At 40.1% G+C, this 15,612-nt stretch overlaps 1 protein-coding gene across 10 annotated transcripts in view; it reads left to right on the top strand.

Moving 5' to 3' along the window:
• LOC120926401 (cohesin subunit SA-2-like) overlaps positions 1–15,612 on the top strand; it is a 112,352-nt gene that overhangs the window by 57,792 nt on the left and 38,948 nt on the right. For 8 of the 10 annotated variants that reach the window (XM_040336281.1, XM_040336280.1, XM_040336282.1 and 5 more), the window contains 5 exons: positions 5,931–6,038; positions 8,526–8,622; positions 12,666–12,777; positions 15,022–15,137; positions 15,511–15,603. In XM_040336281.1, the coding sequence (XP_040192215.1) occupies positions 5,931–6,038; positions 8,526–8,622; positions 12,666–12,777; positions 15,022–15,137; positions 15,511–15,603 (526 nt within the window). The remainder of the gene's footprint in view (positions 1–5,930; positions 6,039–8,525; positions 8,623–12,665; positions 12,778–15,021; positions 15,138–15,510; positions 15,604–15,612) is intronic. The other 2 variants (XM_040336284.1, XM_040336278.1) reach the window with 1 other exon arrangement.

Below are 15,612 nucleotides of genomic sequence, written 5' to 3'. Positions count from 1 at the left end.
TGTTGAAAAGCACCGGTGACAGGGGGGATCCTTGGGGGACTCCACATGACACCGTGCGCTTTTCCGACGTGAAACAACCCAATTTAACTGTTTGTGATCGGTTTTCAAGAAAGGAAGAAAACCATGGTAAATCACCTTCTGCGACTTCTGCTACCTTGGCTAGTCGCATCAGTAACAGTTTGTGGTCTACCGTGTCAAAGGCTGCGCTTAGGTCCAGCAGAACCAGGAGACAAGATTCTCCTTCGTCTGCGGCCTCGAGGGCATCGTCCCATATTTTGAGTAAGGCCGTTTCAGTCCCGTGTCCGGGACGGAAGCCTGATTGTAATGGATCCAGTAGATTGTGGGTATCTAGATGCTGTTGCAGCTGTTGTACCACTACTTTCTCCATTATCTTGGAGAGAACATTTAGGCCTGTTATGGGACGGCGGTGAGTTGGGTCCTTGGGATCCAGGTTAGGTTTTTTCAAGATGGGCTGGATTGTGCCCTCTTTCAACAGGGATGGCACTGTGCCTTCCTTAAATGACTGGTTTATAAGCTGTGTGATGGGTGGTGCCAGGATGTCGGCACATTCCTTCAGCAGTTTGGTGGGGATGATATCATTGGGCGATGTGCTGTTCCGCAAAGCACCAATGATATTTTTTGTGGTATCGATGGAGATCGGTTCCAGAGTGAACTTTGTTGATTGTAGAGCGTTTCTGTGGGTGTTTTGTGGTTGATTGACGGTGGGGTTGAGGGGGGTATTGTTTTGCATAATGCTTTCCCGGATTCTTTCAATTTTGTTGATGAAGAAATCCGATAGTTCATTGCAGAACTCTTGGGTGTCTGAGTTGGGGACTTCAAGACATCCTGGATTCATGGTCTGGGTGACCATCTTGAAGAGTTCGCACTGTGCCTTCCTTAAATGACTGGTTTATAAGCTGTGTGATGGGTGGTGCCAGGATGTCGGCACATTCCTTCAGCAGTTTGGTGGGGATGATATCATTGGGCGATGTGCTGTTCCGCAAAGCACCAATGATATTTTTTGTGGTATCGATGGAGATCGGTTCCAGAGTGAACTTTGTTGATTGTAGAGCGTTTCTGTGGGTGTTTTGTGGTTGATTGACGGTGGGGTTGAGGGGGGTATTGTTTTGCATAATGCTTTCCCGGATTCTTTCAATTTTGTTGATGAAGAAATCCGATAGTTCATTGCAGAACTCTTGGGTGTCTGAGTTGGGGACTTCAAGACATCCTGGATTCATGGTCTGGGTGACCATCTTGAAGAGTTCGCGGGGGCGGTTTAGGGCGCTGTTAATCGCCATAGAAAAATGATGTTTCTTGGCTTTGAAGATTTCTTTATGATATCGTGTTGTTATTGCCTTGTAGATGATGAGGTTATCCTCTGCAGGACTTCTTTTCCAGGCGGCTTCTCCTTTAGTAAATCCTGCTTGGTGAGGTTGTTGTCTGTCCCAACAGTGTTTCTGTCTCTACACATGGCGTTTCTCATTTCTTGACCCTTATGGGGTCAGGTTAGTATGGGCTTAAGGTCTTCCTACTTTGACTAGCTTGTCTTCCTTTCACACAGATGTTTTTCTTTGATTCCTTGTCTGGTACCTGTTCCTACTAGGGACTTGGTCTCATTCCTTGTTAGCCACATCAAGTTGAATTTTTTCTTCCCTAAATGTGAATTAGTTGTTTGTTCCTCCCATTTTTGTTGGGTCGCGCAGCTTATTTTTTGATCCATGGTTCCTTCCACGTTTTGCCATTCCTCTCTGATTGGTGACCATTTTTTTATCTTTTGTATAAAGTTGATTTTGTGTCTGTTGTGTTTCCTATCAGGCATGGGGTTTGGCCTCATCCGATATCCAATTCAGACCTTGGGGATCTCTTGGGCTACAGACATTCTCAAGGTACTACTTTTGTTGGGTCTGTTAGTGATCGTTGCTGTTGCTCATCCCACAGTTGGACTAATTTTGAATATCTTGACAGTATATGACTTCCTGTGTCCCTCAATGGATGAAAAAGAAAATATTATGTCTGTTCTCACCATAAAATCCCTTTCTTGGAGTCCAGGTTTTTCCCCCCTGAGATTTGATTGTGCTTTTGTTACTGAATGCTACTAACTGAGGCAGGTGTCTTTATGTGTAAAAATATACTGTGTGCTTGTTTGTAGCATATCCAAAATCTCTGAATATTTTTGTGATATTTATTTTTCATGTTTTTAAGGTATATTTTTTACACTAAGGGCCAGTTCACACCAGACGCAGTTCCGTTCAGTACTGCTACTTTTTTTCTGCACAAAATGCATGCACAGTGTTTTTCATGTATTCCAATGGCTCTAGTTGGCTCTAGTTCACACCATGCAGTCAGTTTCCGGTCAGATTCTGCACAGGAAACTGACTGCATTGTGTGAACTACAGCCAACTAGAGCCATTGGAATACATGGAAAACACTGTGCATGCATTTTGTGCAGAAAAAATGCACACAAAACTGTACAGAACTGCGTCTGGTGTGAACTGGCCCTAAAGTTCAATTGATACTTATTATAAAGGTCATAGTATTGCTGAATGTCTAATGTTACCCAGAATTCACGACCTTCAGGACCTTCCTTATACAATAATTACCTTTTTTCCAAACACTGCTGAAAAACCTGTTTCGTCTTTTGTTTGTTGTGGCTGGCAGCTGTTTATTGGCTGATGTGTTGCTTCAGTGTACATGACTCGGAGCAGGACTTTTGGGGGTTTTTGAGGCCAGCTAGTGCAGTAATCAAAAAAAATATATAGTTTTTATTATGTGAGAGTGTAAATTGAAAGTCCACTGTGGAATACTGCTTTACATAATGCAGTCATTGCACCGCCAGGTAAAGTAAGACCCATAGTATTACTAGTTGTTTTTTTCCAACACTTTGAGAACTACACTTTCCAAAATAACTTTATTTATTATGCATAGTCTTGAAATATTGACAGATTTTAAATCCATAATTGAATGGAAGCTCACAGGAGCATTGGAAGTTTGTTGAAATATTATGTATAGATAATAATGGAAAGGTGGGTACATAATACAGGTCAGCATGGCACAGACACTATAATAAGTTGGCAGAATTTTAATGTAATCTCCAGGCGCATTTCTCCCCAGGGCATTTGCATGTCGGTTGAGGAGCACTGACAGAACTACATGTTACTTCTAACAGCATTAAAGGAGTAGCAAAAATAGGCTTGCCCTACATATTTGGTGTCTGAATGTCACAAAAAATATTTATTTAAATCAAATTAAGCAGAACTAAGGTTTGCAATACTCAATAACACATACGTGTAACTTTCACTGCATTTGTTTAATATTTGCTGTTAAAGTATTTGAATTATCTCTCTGCTCGTGTTGTTAGTCATTTCATACTTATTGCTAGGGGACTGTAGACCGAGTGATGGATCATGCAGAGCCATCACTTAGCCCTTTCAGGGAAAAGTAGACAGTTCCACATCATTACAGACATAGCAGCTTGGCTATAGCCATGGTCTCACTTTTACACTGTAGAGTTTAATGGCTGCCCATCATGCAATGGATTGTCACCAGTTGTCAGTAATGACAAGTTTTCCACATGTGGCAGAACTGTCAGATATTTCATCAGCAGTAGTCAGTTGTATAACTCAGTTAGGTAATAATGAGGAACAAATATCTCTTTTACATAACAATTTTTATTAATTCAGAATATGTAATTTATACCAATAATAACATCTGGCGACTGTAATGACAGCTAATAACAAATGGTCCATGACCGTAGTAAACTTGAAATATGTTATTCTTGTCTGATTCAAAAAACACCATTTGTTCAAAAGAACGAAGCCAATATTTCAGATCTAATTATAGAAATATAAAGTTAAGTTACAACCTTTTATATACATATTATGTGTATGGAGTCTTTATATAGAAGCTGATAAATAGCAAATAACAAGCTGTTAGACCCCTTTCACACTGGAGGCCTTTTTCAGGTGCTTTAGCGCTGAAAATAGCGCATGTAAAGCGCCTGAAATAAGCCTCAGCTGCAAACCCAGTGTGGAAGCTTGAGTGCTTTCACACTGGGGCGCTGCAATGGCAGGGCGTCAAGAAAAGTCCTGCCAGCAGCTTCTTTGCAGTGCTTTAGGAGCGGTGAACTCACTGCTCCTAAAGCGCCCCTGCCCATTGAAATACATGGGCAGCGCCACCAAACCGTCAGCAAAGCGCTGCTGCAACAGTGCTTTACATGCGCTTTTAACCCTTTTCTGGCCGCTAGCGGCTGTTAAAGGTGCCCTGCTAGCGGCCGAAATGCGCTGCAAAAACGATGGTAAAGTGCCACTAAAAAGAGCGGCGCTTTACCGCCGATGCCCGGGCGTTGCGAGTATGAAAGCACTCTTATATCTAACTATAATATTTAGTCATGGATAAATAGAGGACATTTTCAGGGAAAGATCAAAACAGAATATATTTACAGTTATTACAGTTGCATAATGGAGACCACTATTTTCAAGCACATAGCTAACCTCATGTCCGTTAAAAAAATAACCAGTTGTTTTTGAACCTCCCTTGTGCCTATGAAACATGACAGTTGAACTTTAAGGCCCCTTTCAGACGTCCGCTCCGCTCGTCTGTCCATTACAAGTCCGTTTACGGACTTGTAATGGTTCCCGATTTATATATATTTTTATATATATATATACATATATATATAAAATATCAAGGTGCTTTTGTTCCTCGGATGAAACGTTGTTCTTCTACATTTTGTGGATACTCACATTATCCACAATATTTATATGCTTTAACCTTTTTAAATGTTCGCTATAGGATAGCATAACTTCTTTTTTTTTTCAGATCTCCACTTTTTGCATGTGCTTCAAAGTTCATGTTTGTTCTGTATGTACAAGATTGGCAATCTATAAGCTTTTGTTGTGATTCTGGCCTAGCTTGTCATAAGCCCATACATTCTACCTGCAATTCCTCAAATAAAGACTATAGGGTTGATTTACTAAAACTGAAGAGTGCAAAATTTGGTGCAGCTCTGCATAGAAGCCAATCAGCCTTCAGGTTTTATTGTCAAAGCTTAATTGAAGAAGTTGAACTAATGCCACGTACACACGATCCGAAAATCAGACGACAGATTGTCCGACTTTTTCCGTTTACTAGTCGCAAGTAGAAATCGAATAGGTTGCTAAAGTCACGATATTCCTCGTAAGACAGAAAAAAAAATCTGAAGTGATGTCATGTGTTGTAATGTATTTGTGTTGTATTTTCGGACGACAACTGCACTGACCAAACGAAAATCGTACGATCTGGTATCGTACGAGGAAAATTTCCGTGCATGTCCGATTAAATAATATCAGATGAACTGTCATGTTCGGCTCACGGAAGCCCTGTACTAACGATCCGATTATCGGACGATTCTTCTTTGGACGACATTTTTCCTACAATATTCAGATCGTGTGTACGTGGCATAAGAAGCTGATTGGCTACCATGCACAGCTGCACCAGATTTTGCACTCTCCAGTTTTGTAAATCAACTTCTATAGCTTTCTTTATTAGATTTAGAGAGAATGTGTGAATTTCTTCTGTTATAAAAAGGAAAATATAATTGAAAAAATATTGGATTTAATAATAATAATAATAATAATAATAATAATAATACATTTTGTGTGTTTGCATCTTATTATCTTTAGTCACATTATGTATTATTAATATTTGTATTCATTGATCAATTTTTAAATAGCACTACATATACAGTAGAAGTACCAAATCACTTCTTATTACGGGGAATGAAAGAATCTCTCTGTACCAGAGCTATTGTTGTCCTTCTGGCACCACCAGTAGCACTTTACACAAAGTAAAGAATCGCTTTATTTGTGCATTTGTACAATAAATGTGTTGTCCTTTGTTGTGTTGGAATGAAACTGACCTCACAGAATAGGGTCTGGTTTATCTTCTTGCAGAAACTGTGAAGATGTGTTTGGGAGTGAAGATTGTGAGATGTTGTACCAGTTTGTATATGCTACACACAGGCCACTGGCAACAGCAGCTGGAGAGTTTCTGTACACAAGGTAATTTAAATTAAAACATTTTTGTGCCCTGAATTTTACTATAGTTAATAATAATGTAAAAATAGTTACTTCCTTTAAAAGCCAAATCCATTTTGTTCTGACTTTAGTAGTTGAATTATTACATTTTTAAAATTCGTCTAATTTAAGGCCTCATGCACACTGAAGCTCAAAGAAGCTTTCTCTGCCTGTTAACTCCCCTCCATAATAGCCTATGTGTCCATGCACACTATAGACATTTTCAGAAGTTTAGAGGCAGGGGAGTTTACAGACAGAAAAAAAAAATGTTTAAAGTGGAGGTACACCCAAAAATGGAACTTCCACTTTAAGTGGCGTTGACCCCCTGACATGCCACATTGGGGGGGGAGTGGATACCCTCTTTTTAGAGTCATCCAGATCCCACTTCCTCCCGGAGCTCCGTGGGACAGGTGAGTGTCCGATTATTAAAAGTCAGAAGCTACACTTTTTGTAGTTGCTGACTTTTTAAATAGGTGGAACTCCACTTTAATGCACGTTGATGCACATTAACGTTAGGTGCGTTCCCGCGTTAATGCATTTTAGTGGCCAGAATTCTTCCCAATAGAATGTATTGACGCAAGACGTGCACATGCAAAATGCTGCTTTTTACCACATTTGTGCTGCTGCTAAAGAGCTTACAATGGTAGATTTACCAAAGCTGGAGAGTACAAAATCTGGTGCAGCTCCGCATAGAAACCAAACAGCTTCCATTTTTTTTTTATCAAAGCTTAATTGAACAAGCTAAAGTTAGAAGCTTATTGGCTACCATGCACAGCTTCACCAGATTTTGCACTCTCCAGTTTTAGTAAATGAACCCTACAGTGTGCATGAGGCCTAAATGATCGAGTATATTTCTAAAGTTAAATAAAGGAGCCACGTTAATAAAGAGGTATGAGAAAGTGTAGCACCTAATGTGAATTAGAAGAACAGTCACCAGGTACAGAAGTACCTGAACTTTCAGAACTGAGGCCCCATTTCACTGCCAGAACCAGATCGCAGACAAATTAAGGAAAAAATAGTCATTAGATTGGTTTTGTTTGCTTTGTTTTTTGAGCACTTTATTTTTGGTGCTGTCCATTCTTGTATCTCGTTTTGTATATTTTTTTTATCTTTTATAATTGATCTTGCTGAGAGGACCATCAAATGTGGGGACAACAATTTTTTTGGGGACCGTATGGAGCACAAATGTGAGATCAATGGTTTGTAAAGGGGCAGTATCGGTAGTGATCTCTGGCAGCATGTAACATGCCCCCAAGCACATGTCACCAGTTTCCTGAAACACCTCTTCCGCAGTTTGACCCCTTTCACAAGGGCCCTCAGTCTGGATCCGTCTTTCAGATCCAGACTGAATTACAGCGTATGTTTATTAGAGGATGTTTGTAAATGGCCGTATGTTTGTTTACTTCCACTTAAATCTGAGTCCATTCATGTCTGTAGAAAAGAACTGCAAAGGTTTGCATATTTTCCCGCTTTTGCTGATCTAAACGGATGTTGTCTGTTTACATCCTTTCCATTTACATCTGTTTTTAGACAAGAAAAACTCTATTTTCTTCAACAGCTAAAAAAATTGACAAGTGAAAAACAGTTGTATACTGATGTAAATACATTTTCAGAATGGAACTGATGACCTTAAGGCCTTTAGTCTGCAGCCATGCTTGTGGCATGTCCACAGTTTCTAACCAGTTGTTTAATCTTCTGTAGCACTAGAGATGCCCAATACTATGTACAGCCATTTGGTCATGTCAGGGGCCACAATTGAGGATCCCTCGATCTAGAAAGTTCACCACCACCAAGGGATGCAGTTTACTTTCTTTTCAAGTGTCAAATTATTTTAAGGCATGCTGGAATTGTGCTAAAATGTTGCTGGAAGCATGCTTTACTGACAACAGTTATCTTTTTAAATTACTTTGTTTTAAAAAGGTTTATTGATTTTATCATGAAAAAGGTAAGGCAGCCCATGCATTAGTTATTTTTTTATTGTTAACCAGCAGGTTGAATTAAAAAAATTACCTGATTCCCCCATCCACACAGTCAATGTGTGTGGGGGATCCTTTCCACTGAGCCTTCGTATCCTGACAATGTGGAAACATCTTTGCCACCAGAATACACAAATTAGTACTGCTGACTGTAGCTGGCAGCACTGGCTAGTCAGAAAAAAACCTGACAGGGTGGTTGTATAGAAGTTGATTGGTAGATATATAAAATCATATATTAAAATTTATACTTTTTTTTGGACATTTTGTTTATTTTCTCAGAACAGGTCAGAGAGTAGAAGGTAAGCCCTGACTGGTTGATAAGGACAACAGCCTTTTTTTCCTTTGCTCCAGTTGTCATAAGTGGTACTATACAGTATAATCAAGAAGAAAGAAAGCAGAAAGCAAATCACTGTAATTTAAAACACATCCACCTAGAAGATTAATCTGCAGAAAATGTTTGGTGAATATCAGATTCACTACCTTATATGAATTACAGGTATTTGATCCCAGGAGTAAGTTCACAGAAGACAAAAGGATCTGAGAACAATGTAAGGCTGTTAAGGAAGCTGCTGGATTTCTTCCTCGAAATTGAGGTATGATATAATTCTAAAGCCACTATTCGTGTACAGATGAGTAGACATAGCTCTGTAAATAGGTAATAGTTGAAAAGAAGACCCATTATGTAAGAAAGAAAATAAGTCTGGGTGGGGTGGGGGAGCACCTGGGGAGAATGAGGGATTTTTGCAGTATTCAAAAGTAGGTTTTGGTACATTTCTGTTCATGAACTGCTTTCAGGGTTAAGCCAGCCATAAATTGGTCTTATTTGGTTGGTTCAGAAGGGACTGGCTGAATTGCAATCCATGCATGGGCAGGCTTATTGTGCAGAAGTTGATCTACTGATCATCGTCTGTACAACCACCCTGTTGGAGTTTCCCTAATTGATCGGTGGCAGTGCTGATCAGTATAAAGAGGGGAAGTCTACCCACTGCCAGAATAAAAGGCTCAGCAGGAAGGATTCCCCCATCCACATCAAGAGTGTGGACGGGGGAATCAAGTCATATTTGTGTTCAACCTACTGGTTGAAAGAAAAGAAAATGACTCATCTTTGGCATGCTTTAGTGTCATGTAGTAAAAGAGTGGTGTTCAAACATCTCACATTGAAATAAAAAGCAAATTATTCATTATTATGCATAATATTTCCACATTGTTCACTACTGAACAGTGTTTTGTTATGTGATTTTCTCAGCTACATATAACTCTAATGAGTGAAAATACCATCTCTGCTTCCACTTGGTATATTTCTACATTAGTGACAAGTTGTGAGGCAGAGATGTGTACAAGGCCCAAGAAATGACACATGGCTCCTGAAAGTAGGAAGCAGGTAACAGCTGAGTGCAGAAAAAATTATCTGAATATGGAAAACATTAGTACTGTTCTGGAGCAGAATTCTCTGTGCAACATAAAAGCTGGAGAGATATTTCCAATGAAAATGTAAAAACTTTGAAATGTGGCTTGTATCAAAGTTGTTAACGTTTATCTAACCTTAGAACATTTTTTTTAAATATTGCAGCTTACCAGTCTATAGATGTGATGACTGCATTGTTTTTAGAGATCCCCCCCCCTTTATTTTTGCCTGGTGATCCTGACAGTAACACACTTCCTGTTCTAAGGTGACAACACACACTCACTGTATTGTATCTATAAGGCGCAGTGTTGTCACACTGACAGGACAGGAAGTATGGACTACAGAACACCTCCTCTCTCTTCATCCCAGTAGTATAGGATGGGGTGTTCTGTGGTCCATAGAGAGAACTGGGAGCAGTGCGAACTGATAACAGTCAGCAGAGACAGATGCCGCGTACACACCATCACTTTATGTGATGAAAAAAAATGACGTTTTTAAAAACGTCACTTTAATTGACTGTGTGTGGGGGAAAACGTCGCATGCTTCAATTTTATGTGTCGTTTTTCAAAAGTGCACTTTTTACTTCACAGAAATTGACCGTGTGTAGCAAAAAACGTCGTTTTCTAAGACGTTTTTTTCATCCACGCATGCCCAGAAGCTACTTATGAAGCAAGCTTCAATGGTAAAACGTGGTGGAACGTAACCTCACTTTGCAAGAACATTGTGAGAAAACGATGGTGTGTAGGCAACTTCGTCTTTGAAAATTGAAGTTTCAAAAACGTCATTTTTTACTTCACAGAAAGTGTCATTTTTTTTCATCACATAAAGTGATGGTGTGTATGCGGCAAGAGAGTAGAGGATGTTTTTAGCTCACTAGATTTCTGGCAGAACTATTAGGTATTTATCCATCAGATATAACACAATTCTTGCTATATTAAACAGACCAAAAGGCAAATAGAAGAAATTTGTTGGAAGGGTTTACATACACTGTAATGTCCCTAACAAATACATTTTTACATCCCATTAGACAGATGGGAGTAAGCTTAAATATTCTATTGAACAGTTTAAAAAAAAATTGGATAACAAGTTTGGTACTATTTTCCCACTAGAAGAGCACAAATGGTACTGAGCCTGGCACCTTTTTCTATAACCGGTGGTCATGCCCAGTTATCCAAACGTTATGGTGAAGAGTTTGTGCCATACTTCAAACTTTATTACAAGTACCCATGGTCATAAGTCCTTAATCTGAACAACAGACAATTACAAAATACCAGCAAAACATACTGGCCCAGATTCAAGAAGCACTTGCGCCCGCGCAACCATAGGTTGCGCGGCGCAAGGGCTTACTTGCTCCGGTGTAACGAGTGCTCCTGATTCAGGAACCTCGTTACACCGACTGCAGCCTAGGATGTGACAGACATAAGCCTCCTTATAGGTGACCCCTGGAGGGACTGTATATACAGACAAGTTCTACTTCAGCATACCCAGTGATTTCAGCTTGAATAGGTCCGCTAGGATCTTCCTTTGTGGTAAGGGTCAGCAAGTCGTATTTTCCATATTGGAGCCAGACTTCACTCTTCTATTTCACATTGGGGTGTCACGCTCCAAACCTGATTTTCACTTGGACTATTAATTAATTGTCTTCACTCATGTGTACCACACAATTTTGATTGACATTGTTCTTTCACATAGCCTTCTGTCCTTTGAAGGCCTTCATTCCAATTTATTCAGCGCTACTCCATTTTTTTGTATCAGATTTTATGTTAGTATAACATTTTCGAGTCAGCAGCTTGTTCACTATTTGTTTTTTTTGGTAAGCGCACTTTTTTTTCCTTTCTATAAGCCTCCTTATGCCTTCACATCCCAGGCTGCATTCTTGCGTTGGCCGCTAGGGGGCGCGGCCATTGTGATCGGCGTATAGTATGCAAATTGCATACTACCACCGATTCACAAAAGTTGCGCGGGCCCTTCTCACGCAAGGTACGGAGTTTCCGTACGGCGCCTTTAGCATAAGGCTGCTCCTGCTAATAGCAGGCGCAGCCAATGCTAAAGTATAGCTGCGCCTCCCGCTCGCGACGTTCAAATTTCACGTCGTTTACGTAAGTGAACCGTGAATGGCGCTGGACGCCATTCACGTTCACTTACAAGCAAATGACGTCCTTGCGACGTCATTTGCCGCAATGCACGTCGGGAAAGTTTCCCGACGGAGCATGCGCTGTTCGCTCGGCGCGGGAGCGCGCCTAATTTAAATGATTCCCGCCCCCGGCGGGATCATTTACATTAGGCAGCCTTGCGCCCGGCTGCTTAGCATATTGCCCGCGCAATTTACGGAGCAACTGCTCCGTGAATCGCGGGCAAAGCGCAATATTTGCGTGGGCGCAGAGAAAAAAATTTGCTCTTTGCCCACGCAAATATTGCGCGATTCTACTTGAATCTGGGCCACTATTGTTAAAGCTTGGCTCATAAGCTTGCTGACATTAGCTGAAATAAAAAACTTGAACAGTAAATTTTCCTTATTTGCTCTCCTATGGTCTGCTAAACATAACGTTGAAAGCATTTTGTTATATCTGTTCGACAAGCGCAACAAGAAAAAAAAATAGCTGTTCATTTAGCCAGAAATCATGTGATCTGATAATATCCTGTGCTCCCTTCTTCTGCAGACAACAATCAGTTAGCATTGTTTTTTTTATAATTCACTTTATTCACAAAAGTGTATTACAAAACAGGCAGGAAAGGTCACATCCATCAAATACAGATACAAGTTCAACAGCTTTCTAACACAGTCAAAAACAAAGTCAGCAAAGGGATGACAATGTTGGAAGGGAATAGTGCATACTCTGAAACATGGTACAATGTTAAGGTAAGGAAGGGGAGGCACTTTGTAGATCTGATGGAAGGCATAAACCAAGAACAAGAAAAAAGAAAAAAAGGAAAAACGGCAGCTAGTGTAATTTGATTTCAGGTAGCCATCAACAATTCCATAAAAAAAGGCAAGGAAATCTAAAAACAAAATCAGGTACAGCTGAACAACATAAAAGAGACTTCCAAGGCTGGGAAGTAAAAAATAAATTGTAGCCCATCTTTGATACCTGTCATTTTTGAAAATGTTCTTCTAATAAGAACATCAAATGAGAAAAACTATGAGGTTATGTTGTAAGGCCATTCTTACTGTTTAGAGAAGTAATTGATGTTTTTAAGTTACTAATGAGTAAAAATCTCTTTCCTGTTCAGTTGCATGAGCACATGACATACCTTGTTGACAGTCTTTGGGATTGCACACCAGGATTTCTAAAGGATTGGCAATGTATGACATCCATCCTCCTGCAAGATAAGGAAAAAACATGTGAGTTATGGAATAAGGGCCCTTGAGTTTCGGGAATGTCAACACCTGACAACTCACAATTAATGAAAAATATGTGTATTACTTTTTCTTTTTAAAGCAGTATCCAACAATGTCAGGAAAAAACAAGGCAATATATACCAGTCAATCTAATGCCATTGTTAAGAAACAATATATTCAGGTTTACTTTTCAAGGAACAGAACATGTACCCCCAAGGGGGACACAAAAAATGATATGCAGTGATACCTTAGTTCACAAACTTAATTTGTTCCACGACTCTGGTCACAAACCGAATTGGTCACGAACCAAGGCAAATTTTCCCATAGGGTTCAATGTAAATACCAATGTAAATCAGGTTAATTCGTTCTGAACTTTTTTTGTTTTGTTTTTGAACAAAAATATGAAAAACAAAGTACAGTACAGTATGAAGAGAGGGAAAACTAATACTAATCTTGCTTGAGACGACTTCTGGCATGAAGGAAGGCCCGTTCTTGTCACCTTCATTACCGCTCTGCACATTCTTGTCACCTGCATTACTGCTCTGCACATTCTTATCACCTTCATTATCGCTCTGCACTTTCTTTTCAACAACATGCTTGCTCTGAACAGTCTTGTCACCTTCATACTGCTCCGAACTTTCTTCTTAACCACCATACTTTCTCTGAATTTTCTTTTGAGCCATACTGGATGTCTGGTACAATACAGTATGTGATAAAAAGCACACAAAAAAAGCTTTACAGAAAGTGTGCACATGGATGTACAGTAAAGTACAGTATGTGCTAAAAAGCACACCAAACAGTACACAATCAGAGGCTCTCTGTGACCGCAATCTCACCTACAGGAAGTCGCGACCATGTGTCAGAGCAGGGTGGATGCCTCATGATTTGTGAACTGAAGCGGAGTTCGCGTACCAATATAAATTTTTGTATACTCTTCTGTTCCCGAACTGAGTTGTTCGTGAACAGAAACGTCCGTGACCTGGGGTATCACTGTAGTATATGACCAGTAGCAGCTAGGCAGGATTGTGCATTCCGTTTTCTCAAAATTCATTATTTGAGTATCTGAAAGAACAAATGCAGGGTTGGGTTTAAAAAAATAACACTTGTCCATGTAATATTATAATACAAAAGGCCAGTAAATTTCCAGTATCTGTTAAATACTGATGCCCAGAGGTGGCTGAATGCACCTTTAGTTATTTTAAAAGCATCCAGGTTGCCCTGAAGCTTCGAAACCTCCTGCACCTCACCTATCGGTCCATAATTATACCAGCCAGCCAGAAGGGAAGTGCAGAAATGGGATCTGAACTTGATTTCAGGATCTGAAATTGGTACTTGCATGAAACTTACAAAAAGGCAGTTCACTAGCCTGAAGCTTAGCACAAGTATAAACTTTAAAGTGATAGTTAACCCTTTTTATACACTTGTACCTACAGGTAAGCTTATCATAAGGCTTATCTGTTAATACTGTGAATATCTTCAAAACATGCCTCATGTAGAAGATATTCACATTGACTGCATTCAGGTAACAGTGGGTATACCCTGAATGCAGAGAACACTGTGCCGTGACACACAGAGCTGGCTCAGGAGCGAGCATGCACTAGTGCCCCATAGCAAGTGGCTTGCTATGGGGGCACTTGACAGGAGGAGGAGCCAGGAGCGCTGGTGGGGGACCCAAAAAGAGGGGAATCAGGGCTGCAATGCACAGAACAGTTAGGTATGACATGTTTGTTATTTAAAAAAAATAAAAAGTGATCCTTTATGATCACTTTAATCTGGGCACCACCATAAGCTTAGATTGTACACTGAGCTGTGCGTGCTCATCTCAGTGTACTATCTTCATTGTTTACTATGCATTGGCTTTTAATGTGCATATTATAAGGCCCAGTCTTTGCTCTTTTTGCACAAATACTCTCCATTCTGAAATTTCCAGCATCTGACAGTTCTGCTGGGGGCTGCTCCGCTGCTGTTTCTCTTTAGAGCTGCAGGAACACACTAGTAATATAGTAGTAGCCTGCAGATGGAACCAAAGCGTGCAGAAGAAAGATGCAGGCATCCGACACACCCAGACCTGTTAAATGCTGAAGATTCCAGCATCAGCTGTAGTGATGATTGGCTTCACTTTTACGGGCTAGCTGGCGACAGAGTGGCTTTAAAAGTTAGTGAGTTGAATGTTGAGTTATGTGGAATGAAACCCAGGTCCTCCTTTCGTATTGTTCAGCATAATAAGATATATGTCTTTTCAAATGGCTTCTTTTTCAGGTTTAAATGTGACACAAGAAAACCTTCTGGTGGAACTAATACTAGCAACTGTTCGAGAAGCAATGGAGGGCCATCCACCTATAGGCAGAGGAGCAGGCAGAAAGGTCTGTTCATACAAAGTTCATTTAGCAGCACTGGTTGTATAACCCTAGCAGAGTGACCTCATTATGCATATTTTCTGAATAGCATGAAGAAGAAGTGGAACATGTGCTGTGCCACATTCATCTGTTGCCCTAGCTTATGCTGAATATTCAGTGTATTTCTCAGACTTATCATTAGATACAAACAGCTGCAAACCTAAATATAGTGCTTGCCTTCTTGTGGTCTGATCTCCATTATGCTTTTATCACTTGGATTATGTTACATTTACAATATGGGGACTCAAATTTGATGCCTCTTGCATGTTACATTGTATATATAGAACACATGTGAAATGCATAGAAATATTGTGTGCAAATATTTGTTGCTCTCTGTTAGGTTCTCTCAGCCAAGGAAAAGAAAGCTCAACTGGAAGACAGACACAGGATTACTGAACATTTTGCAGCCACCATTCCCTTGCTGCTGGCAAAGGTAACACAT

Source organism: Rana temporaria, chromosome 2 (assembly GCF_905171775.1).
Source record: "Rana temporaria chromosome 2, aRanTem1.1, whole genome shotgun sequence".
Lineage (NCBI taxonomy): Eukaryota > Metazoa > Chordata > Amphibia > Anura > Ranidae > Rana > Rana temporaria.
The sequence above is the reverse complement of the archived record's forward strand: the minus strand, read 5'-3'. Positions and strand labels throughout refer to the sequence as shown.